At 40.1% G+C, this 16,401-nt stretch overlaps 1 protein-coding gene across 3 annotated transcripts in view; it reads right to left on the minus strand.

Moving 5' to 3' along the window:
• Window positions 1-16,401, minus strand: part of dcc (DCC netrin 1 receptor) — a 418,775-nt gene that overhangs the window by 46,158 nt on the left and 356,216 nt on the right. For all 3 annotated transcript variants that reach the window (XM_078162332.1, XM_078162331.1, XM_078162330.1), the window contains exon 26: window positions 8,615-8,764. In XM_078162332.1, the coding sequence (XP_078018458.1) occupies window positions 8,615-8,764 (150 nt within the window). The remainder of the gene's footprint in view (window positions 1-8,614; window positions 8,765-16,401) is intronic.

Here is a 16,401-nt window from a genome sequence, read left to right on the forward strand (position 1 = left end):
TATGGCTGATATTTGGTTTCGGCAAAAAAACAAACAAACAAACAAACAAAAAAACCCTTAGTGTTAAAGGGACAGTTAACCCAAAATCAAAGTTACATATATTTCCTCTTCCATGCAGTGCTAATGTCAGTCTAGAATGTTTTGGTGTGAGTTGCCTAGTGTGGGATATATCAGCAGTAAAAATGTCTGCCATCTTTTTGACACAATGGAGCAAGATGACGCTCGGCTTATGGTGCTCAAAGCGCAGGAAAAAACAAAAACCTCAACAGCAGTGTCTCTTTGCAGAAATCATGACTGGATTACTGAAGATTATCGACAGACTTTGTAATGAGCAGTTTCATGTAAGGATGTGCAATATCATCTCGTTCAGGATAATACCAGAATAATTTTTAATATGATATGAAAAATTCATATTGTCATTCTTGCAATATTTCAACTTGTGGACATATTGATGCCATACTGGTATGGATGGCAACAACAAGCATGGCTGAAAGTGAAATTATTACAGACTCCACGTTGGTTCCAAAGAGAGGAGCAGCTTCAGTAGTGTGGAATAAACTGTGGGATCCTGAATGTTTTATGAACAGCCCTGGACTTCTCAGACTCTTTTAGCTACTTAACGCTCAGAGGGAACTCATTCAGCGGCTCCTCTGACAGCAGCAAAGTGTCTCTCCCTCTCCTCTCTTGTCGTGTGCACATTGTAGCGGTGTTGTCAAGTGATTTTTTCATAAGCCTTTGGTAATGTTAACCTACATGACATTAGCAGCTCGACAAAAAACTACATATATGTGAATGTGCAGCCTGTCATAGGTTAAAAAAAAAAAAAAAACAACTTAGTCATTTAGGATTTTGCTAAAAGAGAATGAAATCACCTGTTAAGTTTTATATATAGATCCCAGGGAACATTTTTTTGTACTTGGGAACTGTCTAAATGTGTAATTTGTGGTAGATTTTATTTTGTTGAATACAGAATATGAATTTCACTCTCAAGCCTCTTTTACACTGCCAGATTTTCCACGAATGTTGGGCCGATTTGCCAACCAGCTGCAAGCGTTTATACACACAGAGCCGGATCGGTGAGTTGATCCGAGGTGCCCAATCTTCCGCCTCGTAGGGTAGTCATATTGGCGGAACCCTTTTTAGTTTAAACAGACCGAGGCGACCTTCCGCAACGGGAGGGGCTGTTGAAGACTTGTGGGAGGAGCTGTTGATGACGCTGTATGTGCGACCCACTGGCAATGGATAAACAGGAAACAGCTGATAGCAGGAATTAGCGAGCAGCTAGTAGCACAAGGGAAATGCAAACCTGACAGACACTGTAGAGATGAGCAACTGGGGAGACAAGGAATTGCATGCCCTCCTTGCACTCGCAAACGAAGAGGCCATTAACCGTCAGATGACAGGGACGGTAAAGAACGGGCTAATTTACGAGAGAATTGCCGTCTGACTACTGCTGCCTGACTTGCCGTGGCTTCCCTCCCACGTCACTGTTTACGTCTAATAAAACAGTGTATAAACAGCGTATAAACAAAAGTAGGTAGGCGGCAATTTTCCGCCCTTTGCGATTTTGTTTTTACACTGCTAATGCTGAAAAAAGACTGATTGGGCTTTCCTGCAAATTTGCACAATTCCTTACTGTTGTTGTTCACAAACTAAAGAAATGACAGATCATTTTTGTTTAGTTTTTACTGAATATTTGGAAGGAAAATGTTAGGTTTAAAATATTTTTATCACTAATTTGTCATATAGTCAAGAATACTGTTACTGCAAAAATACCCTGAACTACCATGATATTATTTTAAGGCCATATTGCCTACCCCCTTGTGGAAAAAAAGGGCACAATGCTGGTGATAAATGGGGAAGTTATCATCATTACTCCCCACTCCCTGCTATACCAAGCTTGGTGTGTCCTTCTGGGGAGTGATGAGGTCAGTGCTTAAATGTCAAATATCAGTGCTGTACATTATAAACATTCACATAATTCTTTCCAGCCCTTGTTTTTTTGTTTTTTTTTTTTACAAAATCCACTTTTATAAAAAAGGATTAAGAATGATGTAATCTTCCTTCATACTGTTCATGTCTGTGAAAACATGGATGCTTCACCAGTGGTGTAGTGGTAGTTGAAGAGGTGGGTGTTCTACTAGGTAGATTTACCAAGAGGGAGGTGGCTATACTTACCTATATTTTCCAAAAGCTTTTGGCAGATAATCAACTAGAAAAGAAGTGGGTATACCCTTCACTACACCACTGTGCTTCACACACATCTTCCCCCCAACAGCTCAGAAGATCAGTACAGTTTCAAGGTGGACACCCAAAATTATTGTCACCAAATCAGTATCTGACCAAATGTCTCCCCATCTGTTTCTGAGATATTGTGTTGAATAATGGCCAGAAAAGTGTTTTGGCAAAACATTATGATGTCATAGACAAGGTGACCTTTGACCTTTTGGATATAAAATGTCATCACTTTATAACTTTATTCTATTATAATTTTTTGTGAAATTTTGTCAGATGAGTAAATAAATTCATGACTTATAGTCAAAAACATCTTTGAGAGGTCAAAGTGACCTTGATTTTTTACCGAAGGCTACCAAATTCTAATATGTTCATTCTTGAGTCCAAGTGGACGTTTGACCCAAATTTGAGCAAATTCCTTCAAGGTGTTCCTGAGATTTTGCGTTCACGAGAATGGGACGAATGCAAGATCATAGTGACCCTGACCTTAGACCACTGAATTCTGATCAGTTCATTGATGAGTCCAAGTGAGGTTTGTGCCGAATTTGAAGAAATTCCCTCAAGGCGTTCTTTAAATATTGTGGCCTCCAGCCATGGCTCTTGCCAGTATGGAAGCATAAAAATGTCCACAAAAATGGCGATGAGAAGGATGCAATCATGCATGTTGCTGTAAGTCAACAACTCCTAAATCGATATACTTCTTTGAGCTTTGTGACAAAACCATGCTCCTAGCAACAACTACCACAGCTTCTGTGTCAGCTGGTAATGCTAGTAACTAGCAGGGCAAGACAAAACAAAAGAAATCAATCTAATTCTCAGGATTACATTCTCCTCGATGTATAACCACTTACCAGAAGGTGTAACAAACACAGAAGATGTGACTGCAGGAGGATGTGTCCTCTTTTTCCATCAGCCCCGGTTTGTTCTACATTCACTCCTCCACCTTCCATTATCTCCTCTCCATCACACACCATACTTGACAATAAAACTCATCTCAATCCCTGCAGTGACAGACGGCTGCAAATACACTGTTAAATAACACTCGGTTGTTTTTCTTTTCTCTTGCTCTGACTGTTTGTAAATGAAGAGAAAATCTGAGAACAACAGTCTGCTGGTGACTCACACTGGCTGAATGGAAAGCATAACAGGTGTGTTTAGACATACAACACAATAACACAACAGCTGAGATATTTTTATGTATGTGCGGAGAGATAAAAAATCCACCGCTTAGAGGTTTTGAAGTAGAGAAGAGCAGTGATTTATTTGATTATCTTTTTACTTGCAGTGTCTGCAGAGGAAGTCAAGCTCTGAACAATGGACTGCAGATTTTTCGCTTCCTGGTTTTATAACAGAATGGAGAAGTGTTTTACTTTTCACCTAAATGGGTGAAGCAAGGGTCTTGGGACAGAGGGCGTCGTATGCTGCACAGATTGTAAATTCCCTTGAGGCAAATTTGTGAATTGTGATCATGGGTTATATGATTAAAACTGACCTGACATTGTGTCACTGCATCCTAAGTAAAACATACAAATACCGATTTAGTTCTCCAATATTTGCCCTGTTAAATTTCTCTTTAAAGTACTCTGTGAAATGTTTGAGCACTACAGTGTTTTAAATAGCATGTCCATGTTTTGTTTTTATCTTGTGCTCTACTGTCCCACACACAAGATAGCTGGTGATGCATTATGCCTCCCTGCAGACTGCAGAAGGATTGGGATCCCAACAAAGGGCTGCAAGACAAATACAACCGGTCACACAATGATATCTGGGTTAGGAAATAAATTCTAATCTTCAGATTACTAAAGGTTATTATAATCTAACAATAGGGGAAAACACCCTTTGAAATAAAACCTCCATTTACACCAACTCACTTTATAATTTTGTCTAGCATGGATTGGGAAACAATTGGATATTAAAAAGTAAAATGGATCCAAGAAGCAACCAAAACAAACCCAAGAATCCAGTATGCAGAGTCCAAGTCCTATTCTACACAAGTGGCCTAAGTTGTTGTGAGCAGGCCCCTAGGCAGTGCACTGGGCCATCTGACAGAGCCAAACCATGTAACTACAACTTGTGGGTCCGTCGCGTGATGCTGTTGATCCTTAATATACTTCTTTCTCATATAACTTACATTTTGAAAGAGATGTGCGTCCAAACACCCCCTTAAAATGACTTGTTCTACAATCAGAATTTGATCCAATCACTCTAATAACACTTCAAAAGTCTCAAAGAGCCGCACAATTAAATAATGTTTTTTTCCATTCAAGTTAGCAGAGTGCTAGAGCGGAAGAAGCCAGCTTGGTTCCTAGTGTGTCTGCTCTGTGGGCCCAATTATGCAGAAGATCCAGGTTTTTTACACCTGGGGAGTCAAACACTGAGCAAATTTCATTGTAATGAACGGGGCCCCGCCACCAAAATGCTGTATCGAGTTCTCTTTATATATCTGTGGTTGTGAGCATTTATATGTGTGCTGGGGTGTGTCTACATTGCTCTGCATTTACACCTCCACCTCCAGTGGTTTTTGTTCCACTGTGATGAGGTTCTGTAAAGTGCAGTGAGGTTTGACTGATTCAACTAACACACATAAAACATGGCTTAATAGTGACAATATTGAACTTGCCTACAAAATGTGACTCCGATACAACTCACAATGTTCACAGACAAATCAACTGTTTTTTTACTAGATATGTAATCCAACATATACATCAAGCTAAGGTTATTAGCATAAACCTACGGCATCATATTGAATAAATTAGCCTAGCGGCTAGCAGACTTTTTCTCTACTCATATGAAGCCAGGATAAATCACACACACAACAGAAAATAATATTTTGTGGGAGCTTTATTGTCTTTACAATGTATTATTTCCTATCTTTGAAATTAAAATAAATGAAAACTTTCTTTGAAGTTTCCACTGAGGGGAATGATTTTCAGTTTTTGTAGTGCAGATGGCTTGACATCACTTCAGACTGAACAAATTTGAGCAGGTGAGGAGAAGCAAATTTTTCCAAAACTGGTTAACTAAATAACAGGAACCAGCAAAGCCCCTCCTAATATGTGTGTATAAGAAGGCTTGTAAGTGACATATGTAACATATTTGTGAACTGATACTGCTTGTTTGTCAGGTACTATAAATTGTCGTAATGTGTCAATTCTGCGTCTTTCTCGCAAGTAAACCCTTAAACGTCCAATCTTGTGTGTTTTGAGTCTCTTTATTCCACAACATTTTCAAAAATATAGGTCTGCTGAGGTCTGGGGAGGTGCACATCAGGCTACAGTGTAGGTTACTCATCTAAGCAGATCCTATGGTATATGTAGGCGTAGGTGTAGGCGTAGATTCAACGCAGAAGTGCGCTCAAGTTGTCTGTGGAAGTAGACTCTTGAGAGTCTGTCCCTTGTAATAATGCATTGAAGTGACACTGAAATTAGCAGTCTTTCTCTCTGTCTCATTAAAGGGACAGGAAAAAGCCACTCCAGCAATTTGAGCACAAATGGTCAGTGTGAACAAGCTTTTGATGCATTTATCTGATCTCTGTGGGCGAGAGAACAGTGATGTGTAGGCATATGAGTAAGAGCCTTAGGGTGCAATATGTTGTAAGTATTGCGTTGCATTACAGGGTCCACTGACAAAAAACAGCAAGATGATGAAACAAATTTACTATTTGAGTTTTGAATAGTATATTTACTTTGTTTTAATGTCATTATTTAAGAAAACTATATAGAATATATACAGTATACAATGACAGTATATACCATGCTGAGTTACAGCTGTATTTTATATTCAGAATTATTCATCCATGTGTGGAGACTTGATCCAAATTTCTAAGAAATGTATTCAAATTTCAGAATTCATTCAGCAAGCACAGATTGGCATCTTACTGTGTCGTGTCATTAGTCAGAAGCTGAATGAGTGTGTCTTTCAGAGATGCTCTCTGGGACTCGTACAGTAGTTGACTCCTTATGGACACAATCTTGCACCTTTCTCTTTTCAATCAGTGAAGCTCAGTGTCTCAGTGTTTGTATGACTTTAAAGTTTATGCCATCTCCCACATTAACTACCTCTGTATCACTTGCTCATTACATCTGCCTCTCTGTTGTTTGCAGGCCCACACCACCCCACCCTCCCCTCAGCTCGTTGTGAGTGTGTTTTTTTTTGCCATCAGCTCTCCCACTGTGTCAGCTAATTCAATGACACTGAAGCTTCTCCTCGGCTCTCTGCTGTTGTTAAATCACTGATACAAGCCGACCAGGAATTAGCCAATTACTGAATTACTGAATTACTGCTCCCCACCATGTCGTTTAGCATTTAGCTCTGCCGCAAAATGGGCTTAAATAGGACAGGGACGGGGAGGAGGGGAGCAGTGGAGAGACAGTTGGAAAGATTAAAATGCTGCTGTGTAAGCCCTGTTGCATTTATTAAAGGTTAAAATTGTATTATTGTTATGTACACTGTTCTGTGTATTATTAACAATTGCAGTGGCCATGATAATGGTATCAATTGTTAAATGAATGATACATTATTTATATTAATAATAATAATTATAATAATAACAGTAACTGTGGCAATAATAGTATATCAGTAGTAGTAGTATCTATTGTTCCTACTGTCTCTAGTAGTAGTTATAGTATTATTGGCTATGTAACAGAACATATTCTAAGTCCTGCCTCTAGTTATTGTTGCTATACCTGCCAAGGTTTCTGTTCTTGAACAGCACATAAACAATTTGCAATGATACAAGAGGCATTTTTACAACCTGTTCTAGTTAGCAGGTCATCGAATGCTGACCCTCTGTCACACCTCTCAGCGTCTGATAGCGGTGCAGAGGGCATCCTTTGGTGTATCTATGTGACGTACAGCTGCAACACGTAGTAACATGTAGTACATGTTGTGAAATGGTTGGATGGATTTCAGCAACTTGGTTAGATAAGAAAAAAAATAAAAATAAAAAAAGATCATATTTTGGGATGAAATAAGCATGGATGGATTAATGAATGGGCCTACCGGGCACAGGCCCAGGGCCCAAAATTGTCAGGGGGGCCCCCATGGCCTTCACTTGCAAAATGTCACTTAAATTAACATGTACTAACCAGGAAGAGACTCAGAATGACCACAAAAAGACAAAAAAGACCACAAAGAGATGAAAAGGAACAGCAAAGAGACACACAAAAAAAAAGGTTACTGCACTCAAATTCAAAATACTGCCACAAGTCGTGTCCGCCCCCCCTCCCCTACAGATTTGAGGTTGCTGGACAGCGGCACGCTGGAGACTGATTTGTTTGCCCACGGGTGGCTGCCGTGGCAGGGCCGCGTCGCCTTGTCCTTGATCTTCGATTTTCCAGCGGACTGTTCGAACAAGTCCGGCTTCTCTGCTGCTAACACTGCTGCCGGGATACAGCTGAGGAGGAGCCGGCTGTTAATGCTATGTACCGGGACACTGCTAATGCCACTTGCTGTGCTGCTGTAGCTCAGTCGTAACTGTAACTGATGCTGAGACTCTACGGACTGTGTGACTGGTAGACGGCTGTGGGTGGCGCAACAGGCCAAAACACAAATTCAAAACATAAACATGATTTGCGGACTGTAAAATATTTTTTTAAATGCGAATATTCTGGCTGTACTATTGTTGTTGGTGAGATCAGTATGTTATACGAACATTATTCCTTAGTCTCTGTGACATATTAGGAGGATTTTACTACTATTTGCTTTAGATTTCTTACATATAGCTCCTTTAAGTATTATTACCATAGAGACACAAAACTACAAAAATGCATGATGACTACAAAGACACACAAAAGAACAAAAAAGAGGTAAACTAAAGTGTCCCGCTGTCATATAATCCACCAATGAAAATAAGATTTTGTCAACGCAAAAATGTTGCAACTGTGCAAGATGGGGCCACAAAACTTTATAGGTGTTTAGTTGAGATTGAGATGAAAGCCAAGTTTGAAGATAGGTGTGGTCTAAACAAGGGTTCTGGAAGTAGGGGTGTAGGAAAGCGAGAAGGGGCCATTGGCTCCCCACTTCATGCCCATGACCCAAAAACCTCTGGTCAACTCTATATCAGTTCAAAGTTGGGTAGTCAGAGCAAGGGCGCCGGGTGTGTTTCTCTGTTTTCTCTGTAGTTTGACTTTAAATTTATGAAACCTGTGTCAGATTGAAATAAATCATTAGATTTTACCTGTATTCATTTCAACAATTTGCTCTGATATGATGAAAAGTGGTCAGAACCACAGATGAACATATCTGTGTCTGTATAATAGAACTTGTAGTAGATTTAGTAGTAGTTTAGTAATATTGGCAGTACCTGGCGTGTGTCTCTATCTCTACAGTAGTACCAGTAGTATTCTCAGAAGTATTAGGAGTAGTAGTATTGCAGTACCTGGTGTGTATCCTCTGTCCACTGTCAGACTTGGGAAAGGCATCGGCCTCAGGCTGAACTTGTTGTGAGTGAAGCCACAGGAAGGTGAAGGCAGGATACCAGGATACTGAGAAGAGTCGAGAGCTGGCACCGGGATGGCACTAACCACCGCTGAAACAGACAGACAAAACAGCCAGTAAACCAGGCTGCAGTGTACTACAGACACCACTGAAACAGACAGATAAAATAGTCAGTAAACTAGGCAGTGACAGCACTCAGTATATGCCATACCTATCAAAAATGTTTCCCCACATAATAAAGCCTCTAATTTTAATGCAAAAAGGGTATATGTGTAATGTAGGTGTCTTTTTCTTTGCCATACAAGCCATAATCTTAACACTAATGACCAAACCGCTGTCAGAACACCTCTGCTAATCAAATCCATGCTTGACGGAGTCACATTGAAATGCTGACTGTAACAACATAATATAAGGAGCTAGAAAGTCCCAATTGGGCTAGAGGGAGGGGTGGTGGACGGGTCCAATAAACCCTGGTCTTTCACCCAGGTGCCAGGTGTTTGGTTCCCGTATGAATGTAGAGCCAGCCCAGCCCAGCTTTTGTTGCCTGAACCTAATCATGTGCTTTTGTTGACATCCCAGCATTGGTAGCAGCATACCCTGAACATCAACAGCACAGGAGCATACCTAGCGCCTAAGATGGAGACATAAAAGGCTGCTAACAAAACGGTGATATGTACAGTACAGGCCAAAAGTTTGGACACACCTTCTCATTCAATGCGTTTTCATTATTTTCATGACTATTTAGATTGTAGATTCTCACTGAAGGCATCAAAACTATGAATGAACACATGTGGAGTTATGTACTTAACAAAAAAAGGTGAAATAACTGAAAACATGTTTTATATTCTAGTTTCTTCAAAATAGCCACCCTTTGCTCTGATTACTGCTTTGCACACTCTTGGCATTCTCTCCATGAGCTTCAAGAGGTAGTCACCTGAAATGGTTTCCACTTCACAGGTGTGCCTTATCAGGGTTAATTAGTGGAATTTCTTGCTTTATCAATGGGGTTGGGACCATCAGTTGTGTTGTGTAGAAGTCAGGTTAATACACAGCCGACAGCCCTATTGGACAACTGTTAAAATTCATATTATGGCAAGAACCAATCAGCTAACTAAAGAAAAACGAGTGGCCATCATTACTTTAAGAAATGAAGGTCAGTCAGTCCGGGAAATTGCAAAAACTTTAAATGTGTCCCCAAGTGGAGTCGCAAAAACCATCAAGCGCTACAACGAAACTGGCACACATGAGGACCGACCCAGGAAAGGAAGACCAAGAGTCACCTCTGCTTCTGAGGATAAGTTCATCCGAGTCACCAGCCTCAGAAATCACAAGTCAACAGCAGCTCAGATCAGAGACCAGATGAATGCCACACAGAGTTCTAGCAGCAGACCCATCTCTAGAACAACTGTTAAGAGGAGACTGCGCGAATCAGGCCTTCATGGACAAATAGCTGCTAGGAAACCACTGCTAAGGAGAGGCAACAACCAGAAGAGATTTGTTTGGGCCAAGAAACACAAGGAATGGACATTAGACCAGTGGAAATCTGTGCTTTGGTCTGATGAGTCCAAATTTGAGATCTTTGGTTCCAACCGCCGTGTCTTTGTGAGACGCAGAAAAGGTGAACGGATGGATTCCACATGCCTGGTTCCCACTGTGAAGCATGGATGAGGAGGTGTGATGGTGTGGGGGTGTTTTGCTGGTGACACTGTTGGGGATTTATTCAAAATTGAAGGCACACTGAACCAGCATGGCTACCACAGCATCCTGCAGCGACATGCCATCCCATCCGGTTTGCGTTTAGTTGGACGATCATTTATTTTTCAACAGGACAATGACCCCAAACACGCCTCCAGGCTGTGTAAGGGCTATTTGACCAAGAAGGAGAGTGATGGAGTGCTGCGGCAGATGACCTGGCCTCCACAGTCACCGGACCTGAACCCAATCGAGATGGTTTGGGGTGAGCTGGACCGCAGAGTGAAGGCAAAGGGGCCAACAAGTGCTAAACACCTCTGGGAACTCCTTCAAGACTGTTGGAAAACCATTTCAGGTGACTACCTCTTGAAGCTCATCGAGAGAATGCCAAGAGTGCGCAAAGCAGTAATCAGAGCAAAGGGTGGCTATTTTGAAGAAACTAGAATATAAAACATGTTTTCAGTTATTTCACCTTTTTTTGTTAAGTACATAACTCCACATGTGTTCATTCATAGTTTTGATGCCTTCAGTGAGAATCTACAATGTAAATAGTCATGAAAATAAAGAAAACGCATTGAATGAGAAGGTGTGTCCAAACTTTTGGCCTGTACTGTATGTCATATAGCTACCATGAACTTCAGTACATGGTGAAGCTTTCAGTTCTAATGCAATGCTAGAGAGTTAAATGAATAATAATGCAACATATTTTAATTGTTATACTTTGTAAGCTAAATCTGAATCTGTAACATAACCAGTAATATGTCTCTGTCAGGTAAATGTAGTACAACATTCTCCTCTGAGCACAAGTAGAAGTACATAGTAATACATCTGAGTGCTTTGGGGGCTGTTTGTACATTATTTCAGGGCACAATGAGTTAGAAAAGCAACATAATTCAATATTTTTCATATCTAAACATCTTAATAAATCTATAGCTGTTTGGTCCCAGGACCCCAGGAAACATGGTGCCGAGTGTCGTTTGGATGAGCAGTTTTCGAGAAAGCTGCAAGCAGCAATACCACATGCTAGACAATCGACCTGTTCTGAACAGGCATGTTTTGAACAGACACTGTATTAGTCTAAATGTAAAAGTCACATAAAAAAAATCAATATTTGCATAAATCAGTCCTGCTCAGTGATTTGCAACATTACCCACAATGACAGAGAATTACTGGGAGGGATACCTTGTGTAAGCTGAGCAGAGAGAAAACATCATCTCAGAGTATAACAGTTATATCACCAAACCCTAAGAGTCCCAACCACAGGGAGTAAACCAGTGAATAGAGCAGAACTAGCAGTCAGAACTCAGCCAGCCAGAGCAGAGAGCTGCTGGAAACAGAGAGGAGGAAAAACAGCGAGGAAAGCAGTCAGACCTGACACAGTTCATATTGTGACCTTGAGAGGAAACTGCAGGGAGTCAGACTCAGCCAGACTGATTGCACTGCCTCAGGTAGACACACACACACACACACACACACACACGGGGTGCGTCTTATCTTCTAAACAGGCTTGAAGAGACTGTGTGTGTGTGTGTGTGTGTGTGTGCATCTCCCTCATGCATCCCATGTTTGTGTCTCTTTCCCTCTCTTTGCTGTTTCAAACACACATTGTGTTTTACAGTGTAAATGTATGTTTATGAAATGCTTATGGAGGAGTAAACATTTTGCAAACAGTCTATTACCTGTTGCAGCTTTAAACACATTTCCATTCTCAAACTGAAATTAAGTCTGACGAGCATACTGCAATGAAATGATGAATATAATCAAGAGAATGAAATTTAAACTAAATTGTAAGGAAACATTACTGAGTAACAGCAGGAGAGTGGAAGATAATATTGACTAAATATGTTCATATATATATATATATATATATATACATGTATATATGCTTATTTACTTTCTTGCCAAGATGCCAAGAGTTAGATGAGAAGATGATTATCACCCATGTCTGTAAATTATTATGAAGCTACAGCAAGCAGTTGGTTATAGCTTAGCCCAGCATAAAACAAACAACAGTGACAGGCGAGCAGAACCAGTTAAACTTGGCTTTGTCGACGAGAACCAGTGAGCTTTAGACTGTCAAACTGTCTAATGATAAGTCTATTAAGTATAATAGGCTGCTGGAAAAACAGTGATTGGATCACTACAAAACACCCAAGTTTGTAGCCTAAAAACCTGCCAGAAAAAAACCCATCTATGTTTGGTGCCTAAAAGGGTTGTCAAAAAGTGCAGTTTGGTGCCGAAAAAGTCGTTGGAAAAACAGTGATGGGTTGCTTAAAAATGCCGTTTGGTGCCAATAAAGCAGCTGGATAAACAGCGACAAGTCACTACAAAACAACCAGGTTTGGTGGCTAAAAAGCTGCTGGAAAAACATTGATGGGAGGCCAAAAAACGGCCTTTGGTGCCACTCTACTGTCACTTTAAGTCTAATTACTAACTGAAAGTTCTATCTTATTTGTTTAATCCATACAAAACCCAATTATAAAAATGACAGTTAATGGTTTTAGGTGTAGTTTCTTGGCTGGGCTAGTAACTTACCTGAGTCTTGTCAGCACAGTGATGTTGCCATGGCTTGTGAAATTTGTACTGATTGAAGTTTAAGTATGTGTTTTTCACACTTGGGTAAAAGGACATGACTGAGTCCACTTGATGCAGCTATGGGACATTTGGGGCTCCGTCCAATTCCCAAATTGTTTCTTTTTTTTCCCAGTCCTGCTTCAATCCACCAACATCAGAGGACTATTATCTTTATTACAATTATTGTTTTGAAAGTTGTCTTTTCCTACTTTAATCACTGTAAAGATAGAGCTCAAAAGGTTAAATAATTAAAACTGAATGCCTCTGTAATTGTGAGAAAAAGATAAGCAAGTCTCAAACAGAGCACATTCTGGTATATTTAGTACTAAAGTTGATTCCATCATTTTATCACCACTTCTCCGGCCTTAAGATTTTCCCATACACTACATATGTCTTGTCCTTGACATTGGTTTGTGGAATTAATATTTCTACTGTGCAGTATTGTTTCACAACAGGTCAAAATCATTCCATTTTTAACTTATTTGCCTTCATTTCTTTCACAGTGAATGGCCATGCTCACTAATGGGTTTATACATTTTAAATCCCCCATGACAACAATAAGCATGACCTGTTCAGCTTTATTCTGCATTCAAAGCCATATTTGAACTTTGGTCCAGAACAGTGCCACCACAGGGCACTACCAAAATATGTGGGATAATGATTTAATTTCCCTGTTACATGATCTACATAAAAGAGTGATTAAGACAATGTGTTTGTAGCAACCGTTATTACTTTGCCATGTTTCCAATGTGCTCTTGAAGCATTTCACAAGCAGTGCCTCAAGCCGCCTGATTATGTATTACTTTGTATTGTACTGAAAGGAAACTTCTGAAATAGCATAACAATCACCACCTTTGGCAGGGATAAACAGCTCTTTCCTCTCCATAAGTGGCTGCCTACTTTGTTATGTTCAGGGATACTCAGCAGGTTAAGTGACTGGCGTTTGGTTTTATACAAATACTTATAATGTAAAGGTGTATTCACAAATGTGCAGCTGGTCATGGCAATTGTAACCCTGAGTGAGGCGATCCCTGAGGCACGTCGTCTCATCACAAAGGGTCCAGTTCTAAGTAAAGGTCGACAACCAGACGTCTTGAAGGCAGCAAGGCAGTGAGCATCATCATTCAATAGCCAGCTGTCAACCAAGTTGCCAGAAAAAAAATGTTGGCATTTTCTGTGTCTGCATTTGTATGTTATTATATAGTGGATACACTGAAATGTTACATATCAACAACACTGTGGTTAACATGTAGTTAGGTTTAGGTACAAAACCCACTTGGTTATGGTTATGTAAAGTTCATGTTTTGGCTTAAAATGCCCAGTTTTGTGGGCACAATCCCCACTGGAAAAGCAGTGATATCTTGGTAAAAAATAACCACTTTTAATGGCACTATCCAGGCAGGAAATGTAGCAATGTCTTAGAAGAACCCTTTTTCATGGAACTATCCCTGGTGGAAACACAGTGACTGGTCGCTACAAAACACATATGTTTGGTGCCTAAAAAGCCTTTGCAAAAACGGCAACAGCTTGTCACAAAACAGCTATGTTTGGTGCACATGCTGATGGGTTGCTACAAAACAACCATGTTTGGTGCCTAAAAAACTGCTGGAAAAACAGTAATGAGTCGCTATAAAACAGTTTACCACAAAGTTTACCCCTAAAAAGCCATTAGGAAAACAGTGACAGGTTGCTAAAAAAAATGCTGTTGGTTGCCTATTAGGCAGCTGAAAAAAACAGTGATGGGTTTGAAAAACATTTGGAAAAACATTGATAAGTTGCTTAAAAAAAACTGAGTTTATTGCCTAAAAAGCTGCTGAAAAACAGCAATGACTTACAAAATCAAAACTGGTTTTGCGGTTTGTAGGTCTAGAACAGTGGTCTGGAGTGACATGCAGCTCGGCAGGCATTTTACCTGAGTGACTGGACACCCACCATCCCCTCTACCTACAGATAACAAACACAGCTCATATACTACGTCACTTTAGAAACGTTGATATGATTTGTATGACAGGTGCAAATGCTACATATTTGTGGTCTGCAGAATCGTACAATGCCACCATTTTCTTCTGGTGACTGGGCTGCAGCTGTACAGGGCACATTATGAAATGTCATGAGTTATCAACAAAAACTATAAAATAAAGAATTACTATAAATGTTCTTTTCTCAGTTTCTGTTACAACGTGGTCTGAATGTTTGTAATACTCTTTATATTACCCATATGTCTATAAAGCTTTTTCAGTTGAATTCTAAGTGACTGACAGAGAGGACAGAGGGGGAGGGTAGAGTTTTCTTCTGCCTCCTGCTTCCTCTTGTTACTAAACCCTGATCAATACCAGTATTGATTGGTAAGTATTGATAATTTAGAAGCAGCAAGGCTGTGATCAGCAGCTTCAGGATGTATATGTGTGTGTGTGTGTGTGTGTGTAGGTGTGTATGTGTGTGTTTTACTGTATGTGTGCCGTGATCATTTAAAGAGAAGCTGGGTTTGATTACAGGAGCGAGCCTATTGACTGAGAATATTGATGATTTTGGTGCAGTGAGCTACAGGTTAATGGAGGTGTGTGTATGTGTGTGTGTGTGTGTGTGTGTGTGTGTGTGCATATGAATGAGAGAGAGAGAGAGAGAGAGAGAGATGCCAGAGAGGAGGAGACAGAAATACAGGGAAAGATAAAGAAATATAGGTTTCTGAATGTGGGAGACACAAAGATAAAATCTATGTGAGAAAAAAAGAAAAATAGACAAAAGAGAAAGTGACAGATAAAAGGGAAGATAAAGAGCGACAGGGAAATGAAGATGGGATAAATAGAAAAACTAGAAAACAAGAAAAAAAAACATGATTAAAGAAAACAGATGGGAAAAAAGAAGGATTAGAATCAGGCGACAAAAAAACTCAGGTCAAGATAAAGATGCCAAAAAAAGCCCACAAAGACCAAGACTGGAGATGGTGACAGAGAGAAAAAGCAGAGAAACTGAGATAAAAGAGAGAAAAATGAATAAAAGCTTGATCAAAAGAGAAAGAACACAGAAATGGTTTTTAAAAAAACACAAGTAGACTGAGATGAAAAAATGGAACAAAGTAACAGAAACAGAGACAGAGGGAGAAGGAAACCAGACAGCAGACACAAAGAGATAAAAACAGAAGGTAGATAAAGAGATCAGTAGGTCTGTCGTCTGCAGAGCAGAGATGTGGCAGCAGAGGGAAAACGTGAAGAAGCCCTGAGCTGCTCAAGTAGAACCAGAGAGAAAGAGACAGAAGCAAAGATAGAAACAGTGCAGACCCTGCGGGCATTTTAAAATTAACACACCATCAACTGATCCCACTTTATCTGCAAGAGGTTGCAGTTTCGTTCGATCCTTGCAATATTGACACCATGAAAAAAAGTCAGAGAACGCTCATCCGCAAAATTTGGGAGAAATATATTTATTGAGCGCATAAAAAGTTCTAGATCTTTAACTTAAATC

This window comes from Epinephelus lanceolatus, chromosome 19, assembly GCF_041903045.1.
Source record: "Epinephelus lanceolatus isolate andai-2023 chromosome 19, ASM4190304v1, whole genome shotgun sequence".
NCBI lineage: Eukaryota > Metazoa > Chordata > Actinopteri > Perciformes > Serranidae > Epinephelus > Epinephelus lanceolatus.